Below are 23,035 nucleotides of genomic sequence, written 5' to 3' on the forward strand. Positions count from 1 at the left end.
ATATATTGTCTGTATATATATCTTGTAAGCCGCTTTGAGTCCCCTTCGAGGTGAGAAGGGCGGCATATAAATGTCGTAAATAATAAATAAATAATTTTAATCAAGTTAATTAATTTCTGAAAAAAAAATTTTTTTCTATCTTGGACGTATCAAATCCACCCTTCCTTTTACCTTTGCAAAATCTTATCAAATGGTTATATTGAATAGGAAGATTATAAGATGTCTTGATTAGCATTTTGCCACTTCAGATATTTTAGTGTATACGTAATAACTGCAAAATAGATTTTAGTGTGTGGACAAGATTAAGGCAACGTTATTGAGTTGGCTTTCGGTTTTTATTTTTGTGTGCCAAAATAGTGTAGTGGTTTGAGTGTTGGACTAGGATTTTGGAAGGCGAGGCTTCAAATCCTGACTTGGCCATGGAAACCCATTTTGGGCAAAGCACCCTCAATGGGTTTCCATGGCCAAGTAGGGATTTGAACCCTGTTCTTGCAGAATCCTAGTCCAATATTCAAATCATCCTAGGAGGAAGGCAATGGCAAATCCATCAACACAAGTTGCTGCTTCTGCGTCATCATAATAATCAACATCATCCATAAGGTTGGTGTCTCTTCTTGATAATCATAATGTAAAGGGGGTAAAGGAGGAAGGAAGGAAGGAAGGAAGGAAGGAAGGAAGGAAGGAAGGAAGGAGAGAAAGAGGGAAAGAAGGTTTACTTAGACAATCCCTTGTAGCTTGAGGATGATTGTCTTCCAGATATGGTATATTGGCGGTGCGTCCGTAGGTGGCTGCGGAGCCCTATCCTTGATCCGGATGTTCTCCTGCAGACAGGACATTGATTTCCAGATGGAAGATGGTCCCGGCCAGGGTTGGCTTGATGTGTATTCCTCTTGGCACGTTTCTCCCTTTCGCCCTCCATTCGTGCCTCTTCGAATTCTGCAGCAGTGCTGGTCATAGCTGACCTCCAGTTAGAGCGCTCAAGGCCCAAGATTTCCCAGTTCTTGGTGTCTGTGCCACAGTTTTTGAGGTTGGCTTTAAGGACATCTTTAAAGGAAGGAGGGAAGGAAGGATGCAGAGAAGGAAGGAAGGAAAGAAAGAGGTAGAGAAGGAAGAGGTAGAGAAAGAAGGAGAGAAAGTGGAAGAGAAAGAAAAGAGGGGCACAGGAAACAGGTAGAGAAGGAAGGAAGGAGAGAGAGAGAGAGAGAGAGAATGAAAGACAGAAAGAAAGAAAGGAAAGAAAGAAAGAAGAAAGAAAGAAAGAAAGAAAGATAAAGAAGGAAAGAGAGAAGGAAAGAAATCCAGGCGTCCCCTGGGAAGGAAGGAAGGAAGGAAGGAAGGAAGGAAGGAAGGAAAGAAGGTTTACTTAGGCGATCCCTCGTAGCTTGAGGATGATAGTCTTCCAGATATGGTATCTTGGCGGTGGGTCCGTAGGTGGCTGGACAGGACATCGATTTCCAGATGGAAGATGGTCCCGGCCAGGGTTGGCTTGATGTGTATTCCTCTTGCCATATTTCTCCCTTTCACCCTCCATTTCTGCCTCTTTGAATTCTGCAGCACTGCTGGTCACAGCTGACCTCCAGTTAGAGCGCTCAAGGCCCAAGGTTTCCCAGTTCTTGGTGTCTCTGCCACAGTTTTTGAGGTTGGCTTTAAGCCCTTCTTTAAATCTTTAAAGGAAGGAGGGAAGGAAGGAAGGAAGCAGAGAAGGAAGGAGAGCAAGAGGTAGAGAAGGAAGAAAGGCGAGAAACTGGAAGGGAAAGAAAAAGGGGTGGGACAGGAAAGAGGTAGAGAAGGAAGGAAGGAAGGAAGGAAGAAGAGAAAGAAAGAAAGAAAGAAAGAAAGAGAAGGAAGGAAGGAAGGAAGAAGAGAAGGAAAGAAATCCGGGAGTCCGCTGGGCAATGTTCTTGCAGACAGCCAATTCTCTCACACCAGAAACGACTTGCAGTTTCTCAAGTCATTCTTGACATGAAAAAAAAAACCCAAACCTTCTCAATGGCCAAATCCAGGCTCCGGGACTCCCTTCTCAGAGAAGTTGGACTCTACTATTACTGTTTTGATATGCTTTTGAGGACTAATTGTACAAAATGCCACCTCGCCTTTGATTTTCTATGTGCTGCCTTTGTTGTGCTTTCTTTCTAATGCTGTATGTTTTTCACTAGTTTTAATTTTTGGTAGTTTAATCACTCTTTAACTTTTTTATTTTGCTAATTTTACTATGTTTTTTTTAAATTGTTTGTACACTGCCTTGAGCCCTCAACTGGGGGAAAGGCAAGAAATAAATATAACAACAACGTTGAGTTGAGTCTGCTTTCTAAACAATTATTTACAGCCTCATTTCTGTTTTGCAGGTGGAAGCGAATCCTCCTGGGATAAAGAGAAGCTTCAGTCTCCTATTACGACAGGATCGCATCACGGAGTTAGCCATGCCACGTTGTCGGGACAGCCCAACTTGGGAAGCGCTCACCCTCTCAGCCCTCTGCAACAAAGCCACCTCCTCACAAATAGTATGTATCCTGATCTGACAACACCACCCTCCTTTGCATTTTTCAGGCAGTGCTTTCCCTTGAGGGCTTGCCCTATAGTTGGGTAGAGTATGGTAGTTGTGCCGTAAGTAGTGAACACGACTCAGGATTATGTATTTATGTATTTATTTATGTACTATATTAGTATACTGCCCTTCTCAGCCATCAGGCAACTCAGGGTGGTTTACAATGGCAATAATTCGATGTCCAGAAAACACCATAAAACATTTAAAAACATTAATACACAATATAAAAAAACGATAACAAGAATACTAAAAACATACATCATTTGCATCTCCTAATAAAAACATTGTCACATCTTGTCGCCCAGTCGTTCCAATTCCTATTTCTTTTCCCTTGCATTTTCAAACGTTTGCTCAAACAACCAAGTCTTGACTCTCTTCTGAAATGTTAAGAGGGAGGGGGCTGATGTAATATCCCTAGGAAGGGCATTCCATAGCCGAGGGGCCACCACTGTCTCTTGTCCCCACCAAAAGTGTTTGCGATGCACGCGGGATCGAGAGCAGCTTCCGGACAATCTTCAAAGGCAATCCCACGTAGAATGTGTTGCAGTAGTCTATACGGGATGTAATTGCTGTAGTCTGTATGGGATGTAACCACGTAGATTGTGTTGCAGTAGTCTATACGGTTTGGACCAATTGAAGCTTCTGGACAGTCTTCAAAAGCAGCCATATATACTTGAGCCCTTTTTAGGCTGAAAAAGCCCCCCTCGGCTTATACTCGAGGCAAAGTTATTTATCATTTTATTCTGTTGTTGTTGTTGTTGGTATTTTATTACATTTATTATTTTACTCTAATTATCATTGTTATTATTACACGTATTATTTTGCTATATTATTATTATTATTATTTTATTTTCCTTTATTATTATTATTATTATTATTATTATCACATTCATTATTTTACACTATTATTTTTATTACATTTATTATTTTACTCTCTTTACTCTCTTTACCTACTGGCTGTTAGGAATAATGGGAGTTGAAGTCCAAAACACCTGAAGGGCACAAGTTTGCCCAGGCCTTATATATATATATATATATATATATATATATATATATACACACACACGCACACACACACACACACATATACATACATACATACATACATACACATATATACATACACACACTATGTATATACATATATATGTATATGCTCAAGTCTTACTTTTACAGTTGGTTGAACGTTGCAGATTGGAATGGCCACCCTGAACAGTGCACTATATTTCTTCCAATCATGCGTGTTCTGGTTCCATATGTACTTGGAAGTTGCTAGATATCTTTGTGCTATTGAATGAAACATCCCAACATGTATATATATATATATATATATATATATATATGATGTTGAATTGCAAGCTCTGTATTGCATGGTTCAATTGAGTTATGTAATTTGGTATCTTTATGGAGTCTATATATGGATTTTTCTTTCTTTCCCCCCACATCTTGCTTGCTACGCTGCTATCGTTATCTTTATTGCCGATCACTCCGTTGTCTTCCACTAGACAATTCAAGGATTTATTGAGTATCAAGGATTATGTCTGAGATGCGTTTCCTTCTCGTCCCCGTTTGAAAAAAAGATGCTTGATGTATTGTCCCTTAAAAACTGGCAATGTGCTGTTCAATTCTGTTTGTAGTTTGCATTTAGTTTGCATGTCAATTGGACTTTAAGTAGGCATGCAACTCGGTTTGGACAGATGGTGTCTGGGAGTGTTGAAACTCCACCGAGTACGGGGAAAGATTACCCGGCTGCCGCGGGGGCATTGACGGAGGAACAAAGGCTTACGTCTGTATGAGGCCGGCAAAATGGATCAGGGAGGGGGCACCGGGACAGTTTAAAGAAAGGAGGGATGCCACAAGCACTGTTTTGTAACCCATCTCCATTGTTATTTTAGTATTTATATATTTAGACCCATTGCCAGCCCTGTCTCCTGGAGCTATGAGACAGATAATATTCCAAATAGATTTAAGAGACCAAAACGCTGGGAGAATAAGTCTAAAATATTCAGCGATACGTGGAAAATATATCTTTTCCAAGGTTAGGTTTTTGCTCAGAGATTCAAAATCTTACATTATTATAACCCAAAGGCACTTACATAGGGAAGAATTAGGAATTTATTTCAACTTGGTTCCAATATAAATTTTCCAGTTTTCTTCCGTGTTGAGATTGGAAAGAATTTGAGATTTACAAACAGATTTTTCTGATTCTTTACAAACAGAATGGCAACAGCAGGGTTTGATCTATTCAGACAGTGCTCTTGGCTCTGACATGCGATAGGCCAGTTCAAATTATCATCTGTGTCATGGTTTAGATAATGGATAGTGAATGGAGTTTGGGCTTTTTGTGTCCATCCCCACTCGCCCCCCTCTGCCTTTTGTCCACAAGAAGAGGAGAGGAAAATCAAATTCCCTCTCCCCTTTCAGCCTGGCGAGCTTGTTTTCTTCTCAGCAGAATGAGTCTAAGAGGAGGATCAAACCATGGTTCGATATCTTCTAAGTTTTCATATCTCCATGGACTACCCAACTTCTTCTTGGGTGGAGAAGGGAAGAAGTTGTCCACTCCTCTAGAAGAGTTGTGGCCCTCAGATTTTCTCTTTCTATTTGTTGGAGCTGAGATGTGATGCAAAATGTTCATTATTCTGCCTATTTTCCAAAGCAGGTGGCATATTGTTGGGGAACAACAATGGAGTGATCTCAGAACAAGATTTCCATGAGGCCAAGTTGACCAACCCTTGACAACCTCATGCCTTAATCTACTAGAAATAATGGTGGACCGGTCCTTTAACACCATTTACCGTATATACTCAAGTATCAGCCAAGTTTTTCAGCCCTTGTTTTAGGCTGAAAAAGCCCCCTCAGCTTATACTTGAGTCAAGATAACTTATTATTTTACTTTATTATTATTATTATTATTATTATTATTATTACATTTATTATTGTAATATATTTATTATTATTATATTTACATTATTTTCTCTATCATTATTACATTTATTATTTTACTCTATTTATTATTATTACATGTCTTTTACTCCATTTATTATTTTACTCTGTTATTATTATTCCATGTATATCCTCATGTAAGCCGCCCCGAGTCCCCATTGGGGGAGATGGTGGCGGGGTATAAATAAAGTTTATTATTATTATTATTATTATTATTATTATTATTTTACTCTGTTATTATTACATTTATTATTTTACTCTATTACTCTTACATTTATTATTTTATTCTATTATTATTGTTGTTGTTGCTGTTGTTTATTCGTTCAGTCGCTTCCGACTTTTCGTGACCTCATGAACCAGTCCACGCCAGAGCTCCATGTTGGCCATCACCACTCCCAGCTCCTTCAAGGTCAATCCAGTCACTTCAAGGATCCCATCCAACCATCTTGCCCTTGGTCGCCCCCTTTTCCTTTTTCCTTCCATTTTCCCAGCATCGTTGTCTTCTCCAAGCTTTCCTGTCTTCTCATGATGTGGCCAAAGTACTTCATCTTGGCCTCTACTATCCTTCCCCCCAATGAGCAGTCGGGCTTTATTTCCTGAAGTATGGACTGGTTGAATCTTCTCGCTGTCCAAGGCACTCTCAGAACTTTCCTCCAACACCACAGTTCAAAAGCATCTCTCTTCCTTCACTCAGCCTTCTTTATGGCCCAGCTCTTGTACCCATAGGTTACTAAGGAGAATACCATTGCCTTAACTATGCAGATCTTTGTTGCCAGTGTGATGTCTCTACTCTTCACTATTTTATCGAGAGTGGTCATGGCTCTCCTCCCAAGAAGGAAACGTCTTCTGATTTCCTGACTGCAGTCTGTGTCTGCAGTCATCTTTGCACCTAGAAATACTTGTAATACCTGTAATAATTATTATTACTACATTTATTATTTTACCCTCTTTATTATTATTGGAAGGATACGTAATTACATTTACATTGAAGAAAGTTCCAGTCAATGGTTTTAGTCTAGGATCTTGGGAATTTTGGTTATGGGTTTTTCTGGATTCATGTCCATATTTTGATTCTTGTTTTCTGGATCTATGCTCATGTTATGATTCTGTTTTCATGTACCTTTTGGATTGTATGGATTATTGCCATGGAAATGTGTTTTACTCCTTGACAATTGGGTTGGGCTATTTATTTATTGACTACTTTTTATTATTACCTGTTGGATTTTGCTTTTCTTCTTTTGGTGAATTTTCCCTTTTTGTACGTATTTTTACCAATAAACAATTTTACTATTGGGTTGTTGTAGGTTTTTTCGGGCTATATGGCCATGGTCTAGAGGCATTCTCTCCTGACATTTCGCCTGCATCTATGGCAAGCATCCCCAGAGGTAGTGAGGACCTCACTACCTCTGAGGATGCTTGCCATAGATGCAGGCGAAACGTCAGGAGAAAATGCCTCTAGACCATGGCCATATAGCCCGAAAAAACCTACAACAACCCAGTGATTCCGGCCATGAAAGCCTTCTACAATACAATTTTACTATTGCTTCTGGATTCCTGGTTGGTGTTAAGGGCAAGGTGAAATCTGGCTGGGGTACACCAGAATTGTGATAAGAGGAGAACACAGACCTGTATCGATGTGTGATCTGTTGTGTTTCCCTCTTAGGGATAGACCTGCCGTTCATGATGGTGCCCCACCCGCTCCTTCCAGTTGGCCTACCACCAGCCTCTGTCGCAATGGCGATGAATCAAATGAACCATCTCAACACCATCGCCAATATGGCTGCCGCTGCTCAGATGCACAGCCCTCTGTCGAGAGGAGGAGCCTCCGTCATCAAGGTAATATTCAGAACCAGACTCTGAAAACAACATGTGCTTGAAGCAATTTGGTATGTATCACATACATGATTTCAAAGACCCAACATTTCAGTGGCAGTTATCTATATAAATAAAAATGTAATGTTCGTTTGTGGGATTAACATAACTCAAAAACCACTGGACGAATTGACACCAAATTTGGACACAATACACCTATCAAGCCAACAAGTGACCATCACTCATAAAAACACTGAAAAGCACAGCGGAAGAGACTTAAAAAGCAAAAAAGTAAAATTACATTACAACGCATGTGCACAACCATATATATACACATATACACAAAAATAAATATACAAATATACACACACAAAACACATATACACAGACTGGGCCACAGCAATGCATGGCAGCAGATGGCTAGTCTATATATAAAAATGTAATTGTCATTTGTGGGATGCACATAACGCAAAAACCACTGGATGAAATGACACCAAATTTGGCCACAGGACACCTACTAACCCAAGGAGTGACCATCACTCAAAAAACCACCAAAAAGCAGTGAAAAGAACTTTAAAGTCCAAGTGACATAGTACATGCGCACAAATTCCATCCCCCCCCCCCCCCCGCGAGGACACAGTGAGTGCAAGAGGCACCGCCGACCATCTTCCCTCTTCCAGAGCTAGGAGCGGATGGCACAATGGTGGGTCCAGTGAGAGTGGGAGCCTCATCGGCCGCCAGGGAAGGAAAGAAGGAGAGAAAGAGGGAGAGAAGCAAAGAAGAAAAGAGAGAAGGAATATAATATAAGGGGAGTATGAAATATAAGGGGAGTATGAAACAGTACGGATAATCCTATACAGGCAAGCAAACCATAGTGCTCCAGCCACATAAGTATGAACTTCCCACAGTATTAGCTTTAAAGGAAAGGAACTTGGATTCATTGGAGATAGAGAAAACGGTACTGTTCCTTATCCAGACGGAGGCCACAAGGGGGTGCTAGGGAGAGAAAGATAGTTTTATGGGGGTGGAGGGTGGGTTGAAGGAATAAAACTATTTCCCCCTGTTTTCCTGTTGTCACTGTCAATGATATGGGAAGTGGGGAGGGGAAAGAACAAGTGAAAATGGGGAAAATCGTTTTCCTCCTTCAACTCCTCCTGTGAAATTGACTATCTTTCTCTCTCTAGCACCCCCTAGTGGCCTCTGCCTGGATAATGGATCAGTACCCAGAAATCTAATACCAACTCCTTTGTCTTGATGCTGTGATGTGTTTCCTCCTTTCTCAGCCTGGGCAGTGCAATGTTGAAGGGGCATTGTTGCCTGTCCACTTCCGAGCTCAATTCAAAGTGCTGCTTTTAACCTATAAAGCTCTATACGGTTCTGGCCCAGCTTACTTGACCGAACGCATCTGCCTCTATGTCCCACCTTGTAACTTAAGATCATCCGGGGAGGCCCTGCTCTCACTCCCACCAACATCGCAAATGCGGCTGGTAGGGACGAGAGACAGGGCCTTCTCGGTGGTGGCCCCCTGCCCGTGGAACTCGCTTCCAAGTGAGATACGATCAACCCCATCCCTCCTGGCTTTCAGGAAGAAAGTAAAAATGTGGCTATGGGACCTGGCTTTCGGTTAGCAGAAACAAGTCAGCACTTTAGCGGAAATGGATTGGAAAGGCGATTTACATGAGATTACGATTTGGTAACCATTTGGTAACAAATGTTTTTGTATTGTTTAATTGATGGCTTTTGTATTTATGTATTTTAATGTTTTAATGGTTTGTTATAATGGTTGTTTGTATGAATTGTAACGACATCGAATGGCTGCCATTGTAAGCTGTCCTGAGTCCCGCTTCGGGGGTAGAGAAGAGGCGGGATATAAATACCAGAAATGAAATAAATAATAAACATTGCACAAAAAGGTACAAATACTTCTTTCTACAGCTTTTTCAGAGGAATATATGTTTGCATAACCCCATAACTCCAGGTTAGGTAAACATACCTGCCCTTGACTTCAGCGGGTTGTTTTTATCATGCTCTCCACTGGATTGAATTAGAATAAATGGTGATGATGGTCAGGAGCAGCCACCCCCCTGAGTTGGCCTTAGTACTGTTCCTTCTCGGTTGATCCAGGGGTCATACCAAACTCCATAATGTTGGCCCCAAAACCTTCCTACGATTTCTACATAAGTATCTGCAGCTTCTGGTGCAGCAGTGGGTTAAACTGTTGAGCTGCTAAACTTGCTGATCAAAAAGTTGCAGGTTCAAATCTGGGAGCAGTGTGAGTTGCCACTGTTAGTCCCAGCTTCTGCCAACCTAAAAGGTAAAGGTTTTCCCCTTAAGTCCAGTTGTGTCCTACTCTGGGGGTTGGTGCTCATCTCCATTTCTAGACCAAAAAGCTGGCGTTGTCGATAGACACCTCCAAGGTCATGTGGCTGGCATGACTGCAAGGAGCGCTGTTACCTTCCCACCAGAGCAGTACCTATTGATCTACTCACATTTGCATGCTTTCGAACTGTTAGGTTGACAAAAGCTGGGGCTGACAGCGGAAGCTTATGCTGCTCCCCTGTGACCTTTCGGTCAACAAGCTTAGCAGCTCAGTGGTTGAACCCACTGCGCCACTGGGGGCTCCTCTGCCAACCTAGCAGTTTGAAAACATGCAAATGTGAGTAGATCAATAGGTACTACTCTGATGGGAAGGTAAAGGCGCTACATGCAGTCATGGTGGCCACATGACCTAGGAGGTGTCTATGGACAATGCTGGCTCTTTGGCCTAGAAATGGAGATGAGCACCAACCCCCAGAGTCGGACACGACAGGACTTAATGTCAGGGGAAAACCTTTACCTTTTACTATCTGCAGTAAGTATCCCCTCTCCAGATTGAGAATGGTCCACTTCTTTGACACCTTGGGATGGAGTTATCACGTCTCCCCACCGCCCCGTAGATCACATTTGCCATCTAGAACAATGCTGTCTCCTCCTGAACTCTCCCTCCGCCGCCCTCCCGCCCCGTTCTCCCAAATGTGCCTGCTCAGCAAAGTTAACATTTAGCACTCTGGAAAGAAATGTCATAACTATGAAATTTGATTTCGTCTTGACAAGAACACTATAAATTAGGCAGAGCCACGGTAGCCAGGTTTCAAAAGTCTTCCTTGCCATCTATAATCTAACCTAATGTGATTAGCGGCTCCCGACTAGCCCTGCTGTAGTTAAGGTTCTGTCAAAAACTCTGTGATAAATCCCTGCCTTCAGGGATTTACAACTCCGCCGAGAAAAGTTTCCGTGCCTGAAACTTGGCTCACCGTGACTCATCCCCAGGATCAGAATTTTAAGCACAATGTCAGTGCTCTCTATTCACTTGGGGGTGTTAAATCACAATTACAGTCAGACCTCCACATTTCACTGGGGTTAGGGGCACAGGACCCCCTGCGAAAGTGGGAAGACTCCAATAGTGAAATGGATGTGTTTTACCTAAGAGAACACCTTGCTAGGTCTTCCTGCATGACCCTATGGTCGACGTCTACAGGAAACTGGTCATAGAATTGCAACTGGAGAGGTGTTCTCTCACTCTAAAAATCTCTAGGTCCCCCAGCATGACTTGAGAAAGTTGACTATACATTGCACCGAAAGACCTAGAGCAGTGTTTCTCAACCTGGGGGGTGGGACCCCTGGAGGGGTTGCAAGGGGGTGTCAGAGAGGTCGCCAAAGACCATTAGAAAACAAAATATTTTCTGTTGGTCATGGTGGTTCTGTGTGGGAAGTTTGGCCCACTTCCATCATTGGTGGAGTTCAGAATGCTCTTTGATTGTAGATGAACTATAAATCCCAGCAACTACAACTCCCAAATGTCAAGGTCTATTTTCTCCAATCTCCAGCAGAGTTCACATTTTGGTATATTGAGTATTCATGCAAAGTTTCGTCCAGATCCATCATTGTTTGAGTACTCACTGCTCTTGGGATGTAGAGGAACTACAACTCCAACACTCAAGGCTAATGCCCACCAAACCCTTCCAGGATTTTCTCTTGGTCATGGGAGTTCCGTGTGCCAAGTTTGGTTCAATTCTATCATTGGTGGAGTTCAGAATGCTCTTTGATTGTAGATGAACTATAAATCCCAGCAACAATAACTCCCAAATGACAAAATCAATCCCTCCCCCAATCCCACCAATATTCAAATCTGGGCGTATTGGGTATTTGTGCCAAATTTGGTCCAGTGAATGAAAACACATCCTGCATATCAGATATTTACGTTAGGATTCATAACAGTAGCAAAAGTACAGTTGTGAAGTAGCAATGAAAATAATTTTATGATTGGGGGTCACCACAACATGAGGAACTGTATTAAGGGGTCATGGCATTAGGGAGGTTGAGAGCCATTGACCTAGAGGTTCCTAGAGAGAACATTTCTATCAAATCAGTGAACAAACAAATCCACAAAGTCAAAACCACCATGCTAGGCTCAAAAAAGGTGGGGCAAAGTGTGAAGAGGTCCCATTCATGTTCAGATCAGGAAAATTGGGTGCATCTATAAAGGTAAAGGTTTCCCCTTGACATTAAGTCTAGTCAAGTCCGATTCTGGGGGGGGGGGGGGGGTGCTCATCTCCATTTCTAAGCCGAAGAGCCGGCATTGGTCATAGACACCGCCAAGGTAATTTGTCCAACATGACTGTATGGAGCACCATTACCATCCCGCTGACGCGATACCTATTGATCTACTCACATTTGCATGTTTTCAAACTGCTAGGTTGGCAGAAGCTGGAGCTAACAGCAGGAGCTCACCCCGCTCCCCAGATTCAAACCTTTTGGTCAGCAAGTTAAGCAGTTTAACCTGCTGCACCACTGGGGGCTCCGTATATCGGAGCATCGATACTGTAGCAATAATGCAGTTTGCGACCAATTCAACTGCCATGGCTCAATGCTATGGAATCCTGGGAGCTGTAGTTTTACAAGGTCTGCTGAGTAGTGCTGGGGCTTCACCAGACTACACATCCCATTATCCATAGCATGAGCCATGCAGGTAAAGGGGTGTCAAAGTGTGTCAATTCTGCATTATACAGCACCCTTGGCTGTAAGTGATTCTGAACCATATTGGTGTTACAACAGATAGGTGTGTGTGTGTGTGTGTATCTATAGATATTTATTTATTGATTTATTTATTATGGCATTTGTATCCCGCCCATATCAACCCGAAGGCGACTCAGGGTGGCGTACAAGTCGGCAACAATTCGATGCCATACATAAAAATGCATACATCGGTAAAAAGCCAAAAACATCACAATACATTTGAAAACCATAAAAGCAATGAATAATAAAAATTATAAAAACTATGTTTTCTTGTTCAAATCCTCAACCCTTCCATCGTCTTAGCCGTTCCTAGTTCATTTTCCGATTTGAGTTTTTTTCTTCATGCTGTGGTTCCAAACGCTTGCTCAAAGAGCCAGGTTTTTACTCTTTTTTGAAAGGTCAGGAGGGAGGGGGCCAATCTAATATCCCTAGGCGGGGAGTTCCACAGATAGATAGATAGATAGATAGATAGATAGATAGATAGATAGATGGAGAGCATTTAATTAACTCAGCAGCAGGGAGAGGAGAGAGAGGATCAGGAAAATATCTGTAGCCTTTGCTAGCACTTATGTTGTTTTGCATTCATCGCTTTTGCCACCATAACCACACATTGATATTGCTTTGCCACATCTGTCCTGGTAATATTCTTTCAAAGATGATTGGTACTTTCTGGTAAGTAATATCCAGTTCACTGCTGTTGTCCACAGAGGTAGAAGAGCAATTTAGGTATTTGAAATGCACCCGCTTTCTTGTGAGCGCTAGCCCGGCCATATTAATAGACCAATTCCTTGTTAGCCTTTTGCTACGCTCCAAGTCCTTTAAGTGTTAACTCAGCCATTAGCGTTGCCGCTAATAACAAATATAAGCCCTAATGTGAGCTGGAAACAGCATTGACATCATTAGAGCCAGGAACATCACTTAATCAGTCCTACGCAACATCAAACAACTACAGCGATGGTTTTCCGGGTGGAAAGGAAATGGCGGAGAGATAGAAAACGACCGAATCAGTTTGAAGGAGGTTCACAATATCTGGCAGTAGGGTTATGCTTGGCCCTCTACGATTATGGATTTGATTTTTGCGGATTTGATGGATTTGATTAAAATACTACCTATGGTCAAGCTCTTCTGATCTTGCTGGAGGACCTAGAGCTACCTTCCTAATGCCATGACGCCTTAATACAGTTCCTCATGTTGTGGTGACCCCCAACCATGACATTATTTTGGTTGCTACTTCATAACTGCCATTTTGCTTCTGTTCCAAATCATCATGTAAATATCCAATTTGCAAGATGTAATTTCATTCACTGGACCAAATTTGGCACAAATACCCAATAGGCCCGAATTTGAATACTGGTGGGGTTGGGGTGGGAGGGATTGATTTTGTCATTTGGGAGTTGTAGTTACTGAGATTTACAATCAAATATCATTCTGAAGTCCACCAATGATGGAATTGAACCATACTTGGCACACAGAATTCCCATGACCAAGAGAAAATCCTGGAAGGGTTTGGTGGGACCTTGAGTTTTGGAGTTGTAGTTCACCTATATCCAAAGAGTACTGTGGACTCAAACAATGTTGGATATGGACCAAACTTGGCATGAATACTCAATATGCCCAAATGTGTACACTGGTGGAGTTTAGGGAAAATATACTCTTGGCATTTTGGAGTTGTAGTTGCTGGGATTTATAGTTCACCTACAATCAAAGAGCATTCTGAACTCCACCAACGATGGAATGGAACCAAACTTGGCACACAGAGCTCCCATGACCAAGAGAAAATCCTGGAAAGGTTTGGTGGGAATTGACATTGAGTTTGGGAGTTGTAGTTCACCTACATCCAAAGAGTACAATGGACTCAAAAACAGTGATAGAACTGGACCAAACTTGGCATGAGTACTCAATATGCCCAAATGTGAACACTGGTGGAGTTTGGGGGAAATAGACCTTGACATTTGGGAGTTGTAGTTGCTGGGATTTATTGTTTACCTACAAGAGCATTCTGAACCCCACCAATGATAAAATTGGGCCAAACTTCCCACACAGGATCCCCATGACCAATAAAAAATATTGTGTTTTCTGATGGTCTTTGGCAACCCTTCTAACACCCCCATGTGACACCCTCAAGTTGAGAAACGCTGAGAAACACTGGTATAGATGATGATGGTGATGATTATATTTATTTGTACTCTGCTTTTTCTCTCCACAAAGGAGACTCAAAGCAGCTAATAATCCTGCCACAAATGGCGGAAAGCCATTTCCAGACTGTATCAGCTAGAAAACCAAAAGTACTCAAGTCAGTGAATTGAATTCCTTAAGTTGTGTTCAGCAACCAAGTTGAGTGTAGAGGGAAGGAGAGCAACCAGGGAAATATAAAAATATTAGCCATCTCCTGCCACGCGTTGCTGTGGCCCAGTTTGTCAATATGTGTTTTGTGTGTATATATATGTGTATATGTGTGTTTGTAATGTATTTTTTTTTGTTTTTTGGCTTTTTAAGTCTCTTCTGCTGTGTTTTAGGCGTTTTTATGAGTGATGGTCACTTGTTGGGAAGTTTGCCCGAATTCTTTCGTTGGTGGGGTTCAGAACTATAAATCCCAGTAACTACAACTCCCAAATACCAAGGTCTATTGCCCCCAAATACCATCTGTGTTCATATTTAGGCATATTGAGTATTCATTCCAAGTTTGGTCCAGATCCATCATTGTTTGAGTCCACAGTGCTCTCTGGATATAGGTGAACTACAACTCCCAAACTCAACATCAATGCCCATCAAACCCTTCTAGTGTTTTCTGTTGGTCATGGGAGTTCTGTGTGCCAAGTTTGGTTCCATTCCATCGTAGGTGGAGTTCCGAATGCTCTTTGATTGTAGGTGAACTATAAATCCAAACTCCAGGTCAATGCCCCCCAAACCCTTCGAGTGTTTTATGTTGGTTATGGGAGTCCTGTGTGCCACGTTGGGTTTGATTCCATCATTGATGGAGTTTAGAATGCTCTCTGATTGTAGGTTAATTTTAAATCCCAGCACCTACAACTCCCAAATGAGAAATTTAATTTTTTTGTGTGATGGTCACTCCTTGGGTTAGTAGGTGTCTTGTAGCCAAATTTGGCGGCAATTCATCAAGTGGTTTTTGAGTTATGTTAATCCCACAAATGAACATTACATTTTTATTTATATAGATAGAAACAGTAAGCAGGGCTGTGCTGGATTAGACCAAAAGCTCGTCTACTCTAGCTTTGGATAATAACCGTCCAATAAGTTGACACGAAGAAGGCACAACAATGAGTTTTAAGAAGAAAGCAATAGCCAGAAGGAAGATCTTCCTACGATGAATTATCACTGTGGGTTTTTTAGCACCTCCAGTTTCATTAGTGAGTTATCTCACCCATTGACCTGCCTGGTAGATCACAAGAGGGAAGGCATCAATTAAAGAAGAAATATTGAGACAAAAACATAGGAATAATAATATTTCCAGGATTCCGGCGGAGCTGCAAAACCCACTTGTCAGCAGAGAAATGCCATTAAGTCCTTTAGGAGCTCATTAATAGATTAACATTTGGATGAGTAATTATGGTTACACTGGAAACAAAAATAAACAAGCAAGGCTTAGCATCACTGCTCCTCTCCAGGTTTGGAGATCAATACCGTGAAATATCACAACTGGAGGGCTAAGGTCAAGTCGATTACGGCAGGACTAAATAATCTATACATATAGATATATATTTGCTGTTGGCTTTCTCGGGTTGATACTTACAAACCAGGGATGAAGGTCAGGACAAAAGTCCCGTTCAGATCTTTAGTCTCCATTCGTGGTGATGGGGCAAAAGGATAATCCATAAAATATGCAGATTATTTTCATCCACTTACTCAGAGCTGTCCAAACTGTGTGTCAGAACACATTAGTGTCGCCTTTAGTCCGCAGGTGTGTTACATGAAAAATGCTCCCCCCTTCTCCACTCCCAAAAACAGGATAGAGAGGCCCTACTCTCTATCCCACCTGCTTCACAGGTGCGGCTGGCGGGAACGAGAGACAGGGCCTTTTCTGTGGTGGCCCCGCGGCTTTGGAATGCCCTCCCTGTAGAGATAAGATCAGCCTCCTCGCTGATGGTATTTCGAAAAAAACTGAAGACATGGATGTTTGAACAGGCATTCGGCTAATCCGATGCGATGAAGTTTCTGATCATGGACTGGCAATCACTGACAACGAAATTGGATTATGATTTTAATTAAGAGATGCTTTGGTCTGTATTGGTGGCCCAATACTGTGTATTGTATATGTATTTGTGTTTTATATTTTTAATCTGAATATTGTTGTTTTTAAATGTTGTAAACCGCAATGAGTCGCCGATTTAGGCTGAGATATTAGCGGTATACAAGTGTACTAGTAAATAAATAAATAAATGAATTGTCTGACATCCAGTCCAAGCCCTTTTAGCCAGGTGGGGAGACACAGTCAAAGCCCTCCCAACAGACAGCCATCCAGCCTCTGTTCAAAAACTTCTAGAAAAGGAGACACCCAGTACATAAGGGTCAATCCTTATCTAAGGTCTATGTGAGTCATAGAATTGGAAGAGACCACATGGGCCATCAAGTTCAGCCCTTTGCCATGCAGGAAGAACACAATCAAAGTAATAATAATAATAATTCTGGAAGCCCAAGAACAAGCCATTAGAACAAATGCCATCAAAGCTAAAATTGAAAAGTCGACGACCACAGATCCCAAATGTAGACTCTGCAAGGAAGCAGATGAAACAATAGATCACATCCTCAGCTGCTGCAAGAAGATCGCACAGAGAGACTACAAGCGGAGGCATAACACTGTTGTTCAGATGATTAATTGGAATGTGTGCCACAGATATCATCTGCCTGTGACAAAGAACTGGTGGGATCACAATCCTGAAAAAGTTACAGAAAATGAACACATCAAGCTACTCTGGGACTTCCGGATTCAGATAGACAGAGTTTTGGAGCACAAGACTCCTGACATCACGATCGTGTTAAAAAAACAAAGTATGGATTGTCGATGTCGCAATCCCAGGCGACAGCAGGATTGAAGAGAAACAACTGGAAAAGCTGACACGATATGAGGATTTAAAGATCGAATTGCAAAGACTCTGGCACAAGCCAGTCAGGGTGGTCCCAGTGGTAATCGGCACACTGGGTGCAGTGCCTAAAGACCATGGCCTGCACTTAAACACAATCGGCACTGACAAAATTACCATCTGCCAGCTGCAGAAGGCCAACTTACTGGGATCTGCATGCATCATTCGCCGATACATCACACAGTCCTAGAGACTTGGGAAGTGTCCGACGTGTGATCCAATACAACAGACAGCAAAGTGATCTTGTCTGCTGTGGACTCATCTTGTTGTGTTTCAAATAATAATAATAATAATAATAATAATAATAATAATAATAATAATACACTTTATTTATATTCAGTCTATCTTTCACTAGAGTTGGAAGAGACCCTCAGAGGGCATCTCATCCAATCTCTCTTCAGCCAGGTAGGAAAGCACAATGAAAGCTCTCTTGGATTGCCATCCAGCCTCTTGTTTACAAACCTCCGGAGAGGTTTAATCACTACAGAAGCGGAGTGCTGTTGCTGTTTAAGTGTAGGTACCTGTTATAATTTGTATAATTTGTTGATTGAGCTACCATAATTACCACTAAAAAGGATCAGTTTCTAATTAAGAAAAGAAAATGTGTTATTTTATTTATTTTGTATCAAAAGCATTGCATAAATTCATATTAAACTGATAAAAATAAAAATGGCTAAACATTGTTTGACCAAAAATGGGCAACAGCGGTCGCATTGTCTGCAGTCTCAAACAATTCTTCCTCTGTACATGAGGCAGGACATTGCGGACAAGCATACAGATGCGGAGTTGTCTGTTCTGCTCCACAGTCACACAAGGTGGATGATTCTTTTAGGTAGTGTTGTCTTTTAATCTGCCCACTTCACTTCTGAGTCTGTTCAGGGACTTCCAAGTTTGTTGGTAATGATGAACTTCAAGGAGCGGCAATAGAGGGAACTACACAAGTCAACCACAGGATGTAAGAAGTATAAAGGGAAAATGACCAAAATGTCAGTATATTTATGTATGTGTCTATATATACACATATGGCTGGTTGAAGTTGGTTGAAGTAGATTTCCTTTAGGGGTCTCTTCCAATTAACGAAGTATAGACTGCCGTGGAGTCCAGTGGAGTATCCTTCTCTGGTGGTTTTTGAAATGAAGCTGGATGGCCATCTGTTGGGGGTGCTTTGTGTCTTCCTGTCTGGGGTTGGACTACATGCCCATTGGGAGTCCCTTCTTTAATTTCTTCACTCTCCTCAGTCCTGCCTTTGTTTGGGGGAGAGGAGCGTTTTTCAGGTGACACACTAGTGTGTCCTTACACACCATTTGAAAAGCTGTGGTCTAAGGTTTTGCTTTGAAGTCAGAGTTAGTACATTTCCAACTGCACTCAGAATTGCTTCAAATTATAACTTTGATTGCATGATTCCAACTCATGTCTCCAAAGGGGCCAAGACTGAAATTCCCACAGACCTCCTGCAATTGGCTGTGCTGGTTAGGGGATCCTGGGACCTAGAAACAAAAGAGTAAAATGTCAGAACCTGGGTTTCAGATGGAGTAGCAAACACATTTCCACTCTTGGCATCTGTTGCAAGAAACACCACTTCAGAAAATGCCCAAATTTTGCAAAAATATTAAATGCAAAAAAACCAAAACCCCTTTATAAAATTCCTAAAATTGCAATTGATTTGATGACAAACAATAAGAGAATTGAAGATTTTCAAGAGAAGGGCTTTTAAAAGAGGCCTGTACTGGTTTTATATTGTTTCTTATTTTAGACTGGCCATCCCCTGCCACACGTTGCTGTGGCCCAGTCTGGTGATCTGGAAAATAAAGTAATGAGAAAGTGTTGGTTTCTAATATATGTAGTTTCTTTATGCTTGTGGGTAAACAAGCATAAAGCTTGTTTACAAGCTTCTTTGTCTGGTTTGCCTACTCTGGAACATGCAACATATAATTGTCCTTCTTTAGGGGTCCCTTTCAAATCTGTGTGTGAATCATATCTATCTATCTATATCTATGGCTGGATGGCTCTTTGTCAGGAGGGCTTTGATTACGTTTTCTTGCCCTGGTGAAGGGAGTTGGACTGGATGGCCTTAAGTATTTGCTGTTGGTCATGGGGGTTCGGTGTGGGAAGTTTGCCCCAATTCTGTCATCGGTGAGGTTAAGAATGCTCTTTTATTGTAGGTGAACTATAAATCCCAATAACTACAACTCCCAAATGTCAAGGTCTATTTTCCTCAAACTCCATCTGTGATCATATTTGGGCATATGGAATATTCAAGCCAAATTTGGTCCAGATCCATCATTCTTTGAATCCACAATGCTCTCTGGATGTAGGTGAACTACAACTCCCAAACTCATGGTCAATGCCCACCAAACTCTTCTAGTGTTTCTGTTCGTCATGGGAGTCCTGTATGCCACATTTGGTTCAATCCCATCGTTGGTGGAGTTCAGAATGCTCTTTGATTGTAGGTTAACTATATATCCTAGCAACTACAACTCCCAAATGTCAAGGTCTATTTTCCCCAAAGTCCACCAGTGTTCACATTTGGGCATATTGAATATTCATGCCAAGTTTGGTCCAGATCCATCATTGTTTGAGGCCACAGTGCTCTTTGGATGTAGGTGAACTACAACTCACAAACTAAGGTCAGTGCCCACCAAACCCTTCCAGAATTTTTTGAGTGATGGTCACTCCTTGGGTTATTAGGTGTCTTGTGGCCAAATCTGGCAGCAATTCATCCAGTGCTTTTTGAGTTATGTTAATCCCACAAACGAACATAGCCTTTTATTTATATAGATGCAAACACTATTTTAGCATGTTACTTGTGTTTTGATGCCTTTTCAAATTATCTTTAAACATAATTATTTTTTAATTTGTAAGACACTTCAGTCCCAGTTTTGTGGATGAAAGGAGGTCATAAATACTCCAGTTGGCCCTCTGTATCCACAGATGTTGTATCTACTAACTCAACCAATCACTTCTTGGAAATCCATAGATTGTATATAAGGGATTGCATTTTTGACACCACAGTATATAATGGGATTTGGCAATTAAAGTGGTGTCAAACTCCATTGATTCTGAGTGTAGATGCACCCTTTGACTAAGGAATAACAATGACATTTTAGTCTCAAGCATCCTCTTGTGTTTCTGCTGAGCGGATGGGAAGGCACTGTGTTCTCCAGAAAAAACAAGTTTATTTGGCTGGTGGAACAACAGTTATTTTCAACAGAAGTAAACTGAAATATATGGAGAGTGATAGAGGGTTGTTAAGATTCACAAATGGCAAAATGAAGTCATCAAGGTAGAAGATGTTGAGGTCCTGCGCTTTACCATTTTCCTATTGGAACGTCCTCTCTGATTTGTGGCAAATCCCGTTAACCCTGTGTTTGGCAAACGGCGGGGACATTATTGCTTGCGTTCTCATTTGTAATAAAATAGATTAACTTGCTGTGAAATTTTAACTAGACGGGGACACAACAGTAGCTGCCTAATGAACCACGGCTCATTGCTGTTAAGTAGCTTAATAGATGCATACTGATTACGGGGCTGAAAAATGGATCTGTTTACGTGCAAAGATGAAACCGCTTGCATATATTACGGCGAACCATCGTCGCAATTGCCTTTCATTCTGGCAAGGGCCTCTGCCTATATTCATGCCCTCTAAGTGTCCCAATTTTGAGCCAGTAATCTCCATTAATTCTCTGTAATCCCACTTTTTAAGCTGTTTTTAAAATGTCCCAGTTTTCCCTCTCCTCCTCTCATTTCCCCCCCTTCGTCCTCAGTTGCTGCAAATGTGCCAAAGGACTCAGTTAACGCATCAGGATGGAGAACACCAGATGGGACAAAGTCTTGCCTTTCCCTGCTGACTATGCGAAAAGCAAACTGCTACTGCCTCTCCTAGTTTGTTTTCATTCTGTGCCTCCACAATTGCAAAATTGGGTTTTGCAGATTTTATTATTTACAGACTTGTTCATCTCTAGGTCTCTGTAAGTGTGATTCTGTCCTCAAGCGTTTGCAGAATAGATGGTTTTAACAGAGTAGTTTTAGCTGACAGCAATGGAGTGATGACGGTTTTGACGGACTGTTGAACTGTCAGCTATGGATTCATTTGGAGGACGACATGAAATGGCAAATTGTTTTAATGTATTTTAACTGTTTTTAATGTGAGTAATGTGAAGCTCCGCTCCTGGTAGCACAGTGGGTTAAACTACTGACCTGCTAAACTTGCTAACTGAAAGGTTGCAAGTTCGAATCCGGGAAGTGGTGTGAGCTCCCGCTGTCAGCCCCTGCTTCTGCCAACCTAGCAGCTCGAGAACATGCAAATGTGAGTAGATCAATAGGTACCACTCCGCCGGGAAGGTGACGGTGCTCCATGCAGTCATGCCAGCCACATGACCTTGGAGGTGTGTCTACGGACAACGCCGGCTCTTCGGCCTAGAAATTAAGATGAGCACCAACCATGAGAGTTGGACACAACTGGACTTAATGTCAGGAGAAACCTTTACCTTTACTAATGTGGGTAAAGTGTATGTTATGTTGTGTATGGTTTAGATTGCATTTAAATGAAAGGACAAATTAGATATTTCGGAAAATGGAAAAGATTTTTATTATGTCAATCAAACTTGGCTTACGTCTCCATTTAAAGTCAGGATTTGTAACTTCTGGGTTTTTGTAGGTTTTTCGGGCTGTTTGGCCATTTTCTAGAAGCATTATCTCCTGATGTTTCGCCTGCAGCTGTGACAAGCATTCTCTGAGGGTGCTTGCCACAGTTGCAGGCAAAACATCAGGAGATAATGCTTCTAGATCTAGAACATGGCCATACAGCCTGAAAAACCTACAAAAGCCCAGTGATTCCGGCCATGAAAGCCTTTGTCAATAGATTGTAACTTCGTTTGTGAACCCCAGCTTGTTTGGGAGGAACAAACCAGGATCCTAAAAGCCATTAACAACAAGAATCTTAATCCAACCCTTTTGGTTCATTCAATGGTTTCATTGAGGAACTGGAAGAAACAAGCTGCGTGCAAATGTAGCCTTCGGGTTAACGAAAAAGCATCGTTTTCTTATGCAACATATAGGAAAGCATCAAACATTGCTTTTTTCCTGCTCTCTCTGATCCTTTGTTGTTCTAAGCCTTGCAAGCCTTAGACTATTTTTAGCACTGAGAAAAATGCCTTGTTCCCTCTTTTTTCTTTATTTTATCCAATTCAGTCAACATGTCTTCAGTAATATCCAGGAAAATGACCCAATGTTTGCTTCAAGGCGATTCAAATCAAAAATGCCCCCAAGACACTGAGGCATAAAAGGACTAAAATAGATTACTATTTAAGCTCCACAAATATTTTTAATTAGTAGGTTGATGGTGCTGCAATTAAATGCTTCTGTTTTAAGTTTTATTAGTTATTGTGTGTTCATTAAATAAGAGATAATTAGATACAAAGGCCTGTCTGTTGACAATTAACCACTGTAAAATAGACACGCATCTGTTACATGATTTTGAGGTTGACTTAGTATTGACTATCCAATAACTCTGCTATTAAAAACACATTTCAAGCCATGTTCCGCACACATTTATGTGCAGTGTGTTTAGAAGAGGCAAACA

At 41.5% G+C, this 23,035-nt stretch overlaps 1 protein-coding gene across 2 annotated transcripts in view; it reads left to right on the forward strand.

Moving 5' to 3' along the window:
- Window positions 1-23,035, forward strand: part of DACH2 (dachshund family transcription factor 2) — a 390,299-nt gene that overhangs the window by 290,561 nt on the left and 76,703 nt on the right. For both annotated transcript variants that reach the window (XM_060756272.2, XM_060756274.2), the window contains 2 exons: window positions 2,346-2,501; window positions 7,152-7,324. In XM_060756272.2, coding sequence (XP_060612255.2) covers window positions 2,346-2,501; window positions 7,152-7,324 — 329 coding nt within the window. The remainder of the gene's footprint in view (window positions 1-2,345; window positions 2,502-7,151; window positions 7,325-23,035) is intronic.

This window comes from Anolis sagrei, chromosome 10, assembly GCF_037176765.1.
Source record: "Anolis sagrei isolate rAnoSag1 chromosome 10, rAnoSag1.mat, whole genome shotgun sequence".
NCBI lineage: Eukaryota > Metazoa > Chordata > Lepidosauria > Squamata > Dactyloidae > Anolis > Anolis sagrei.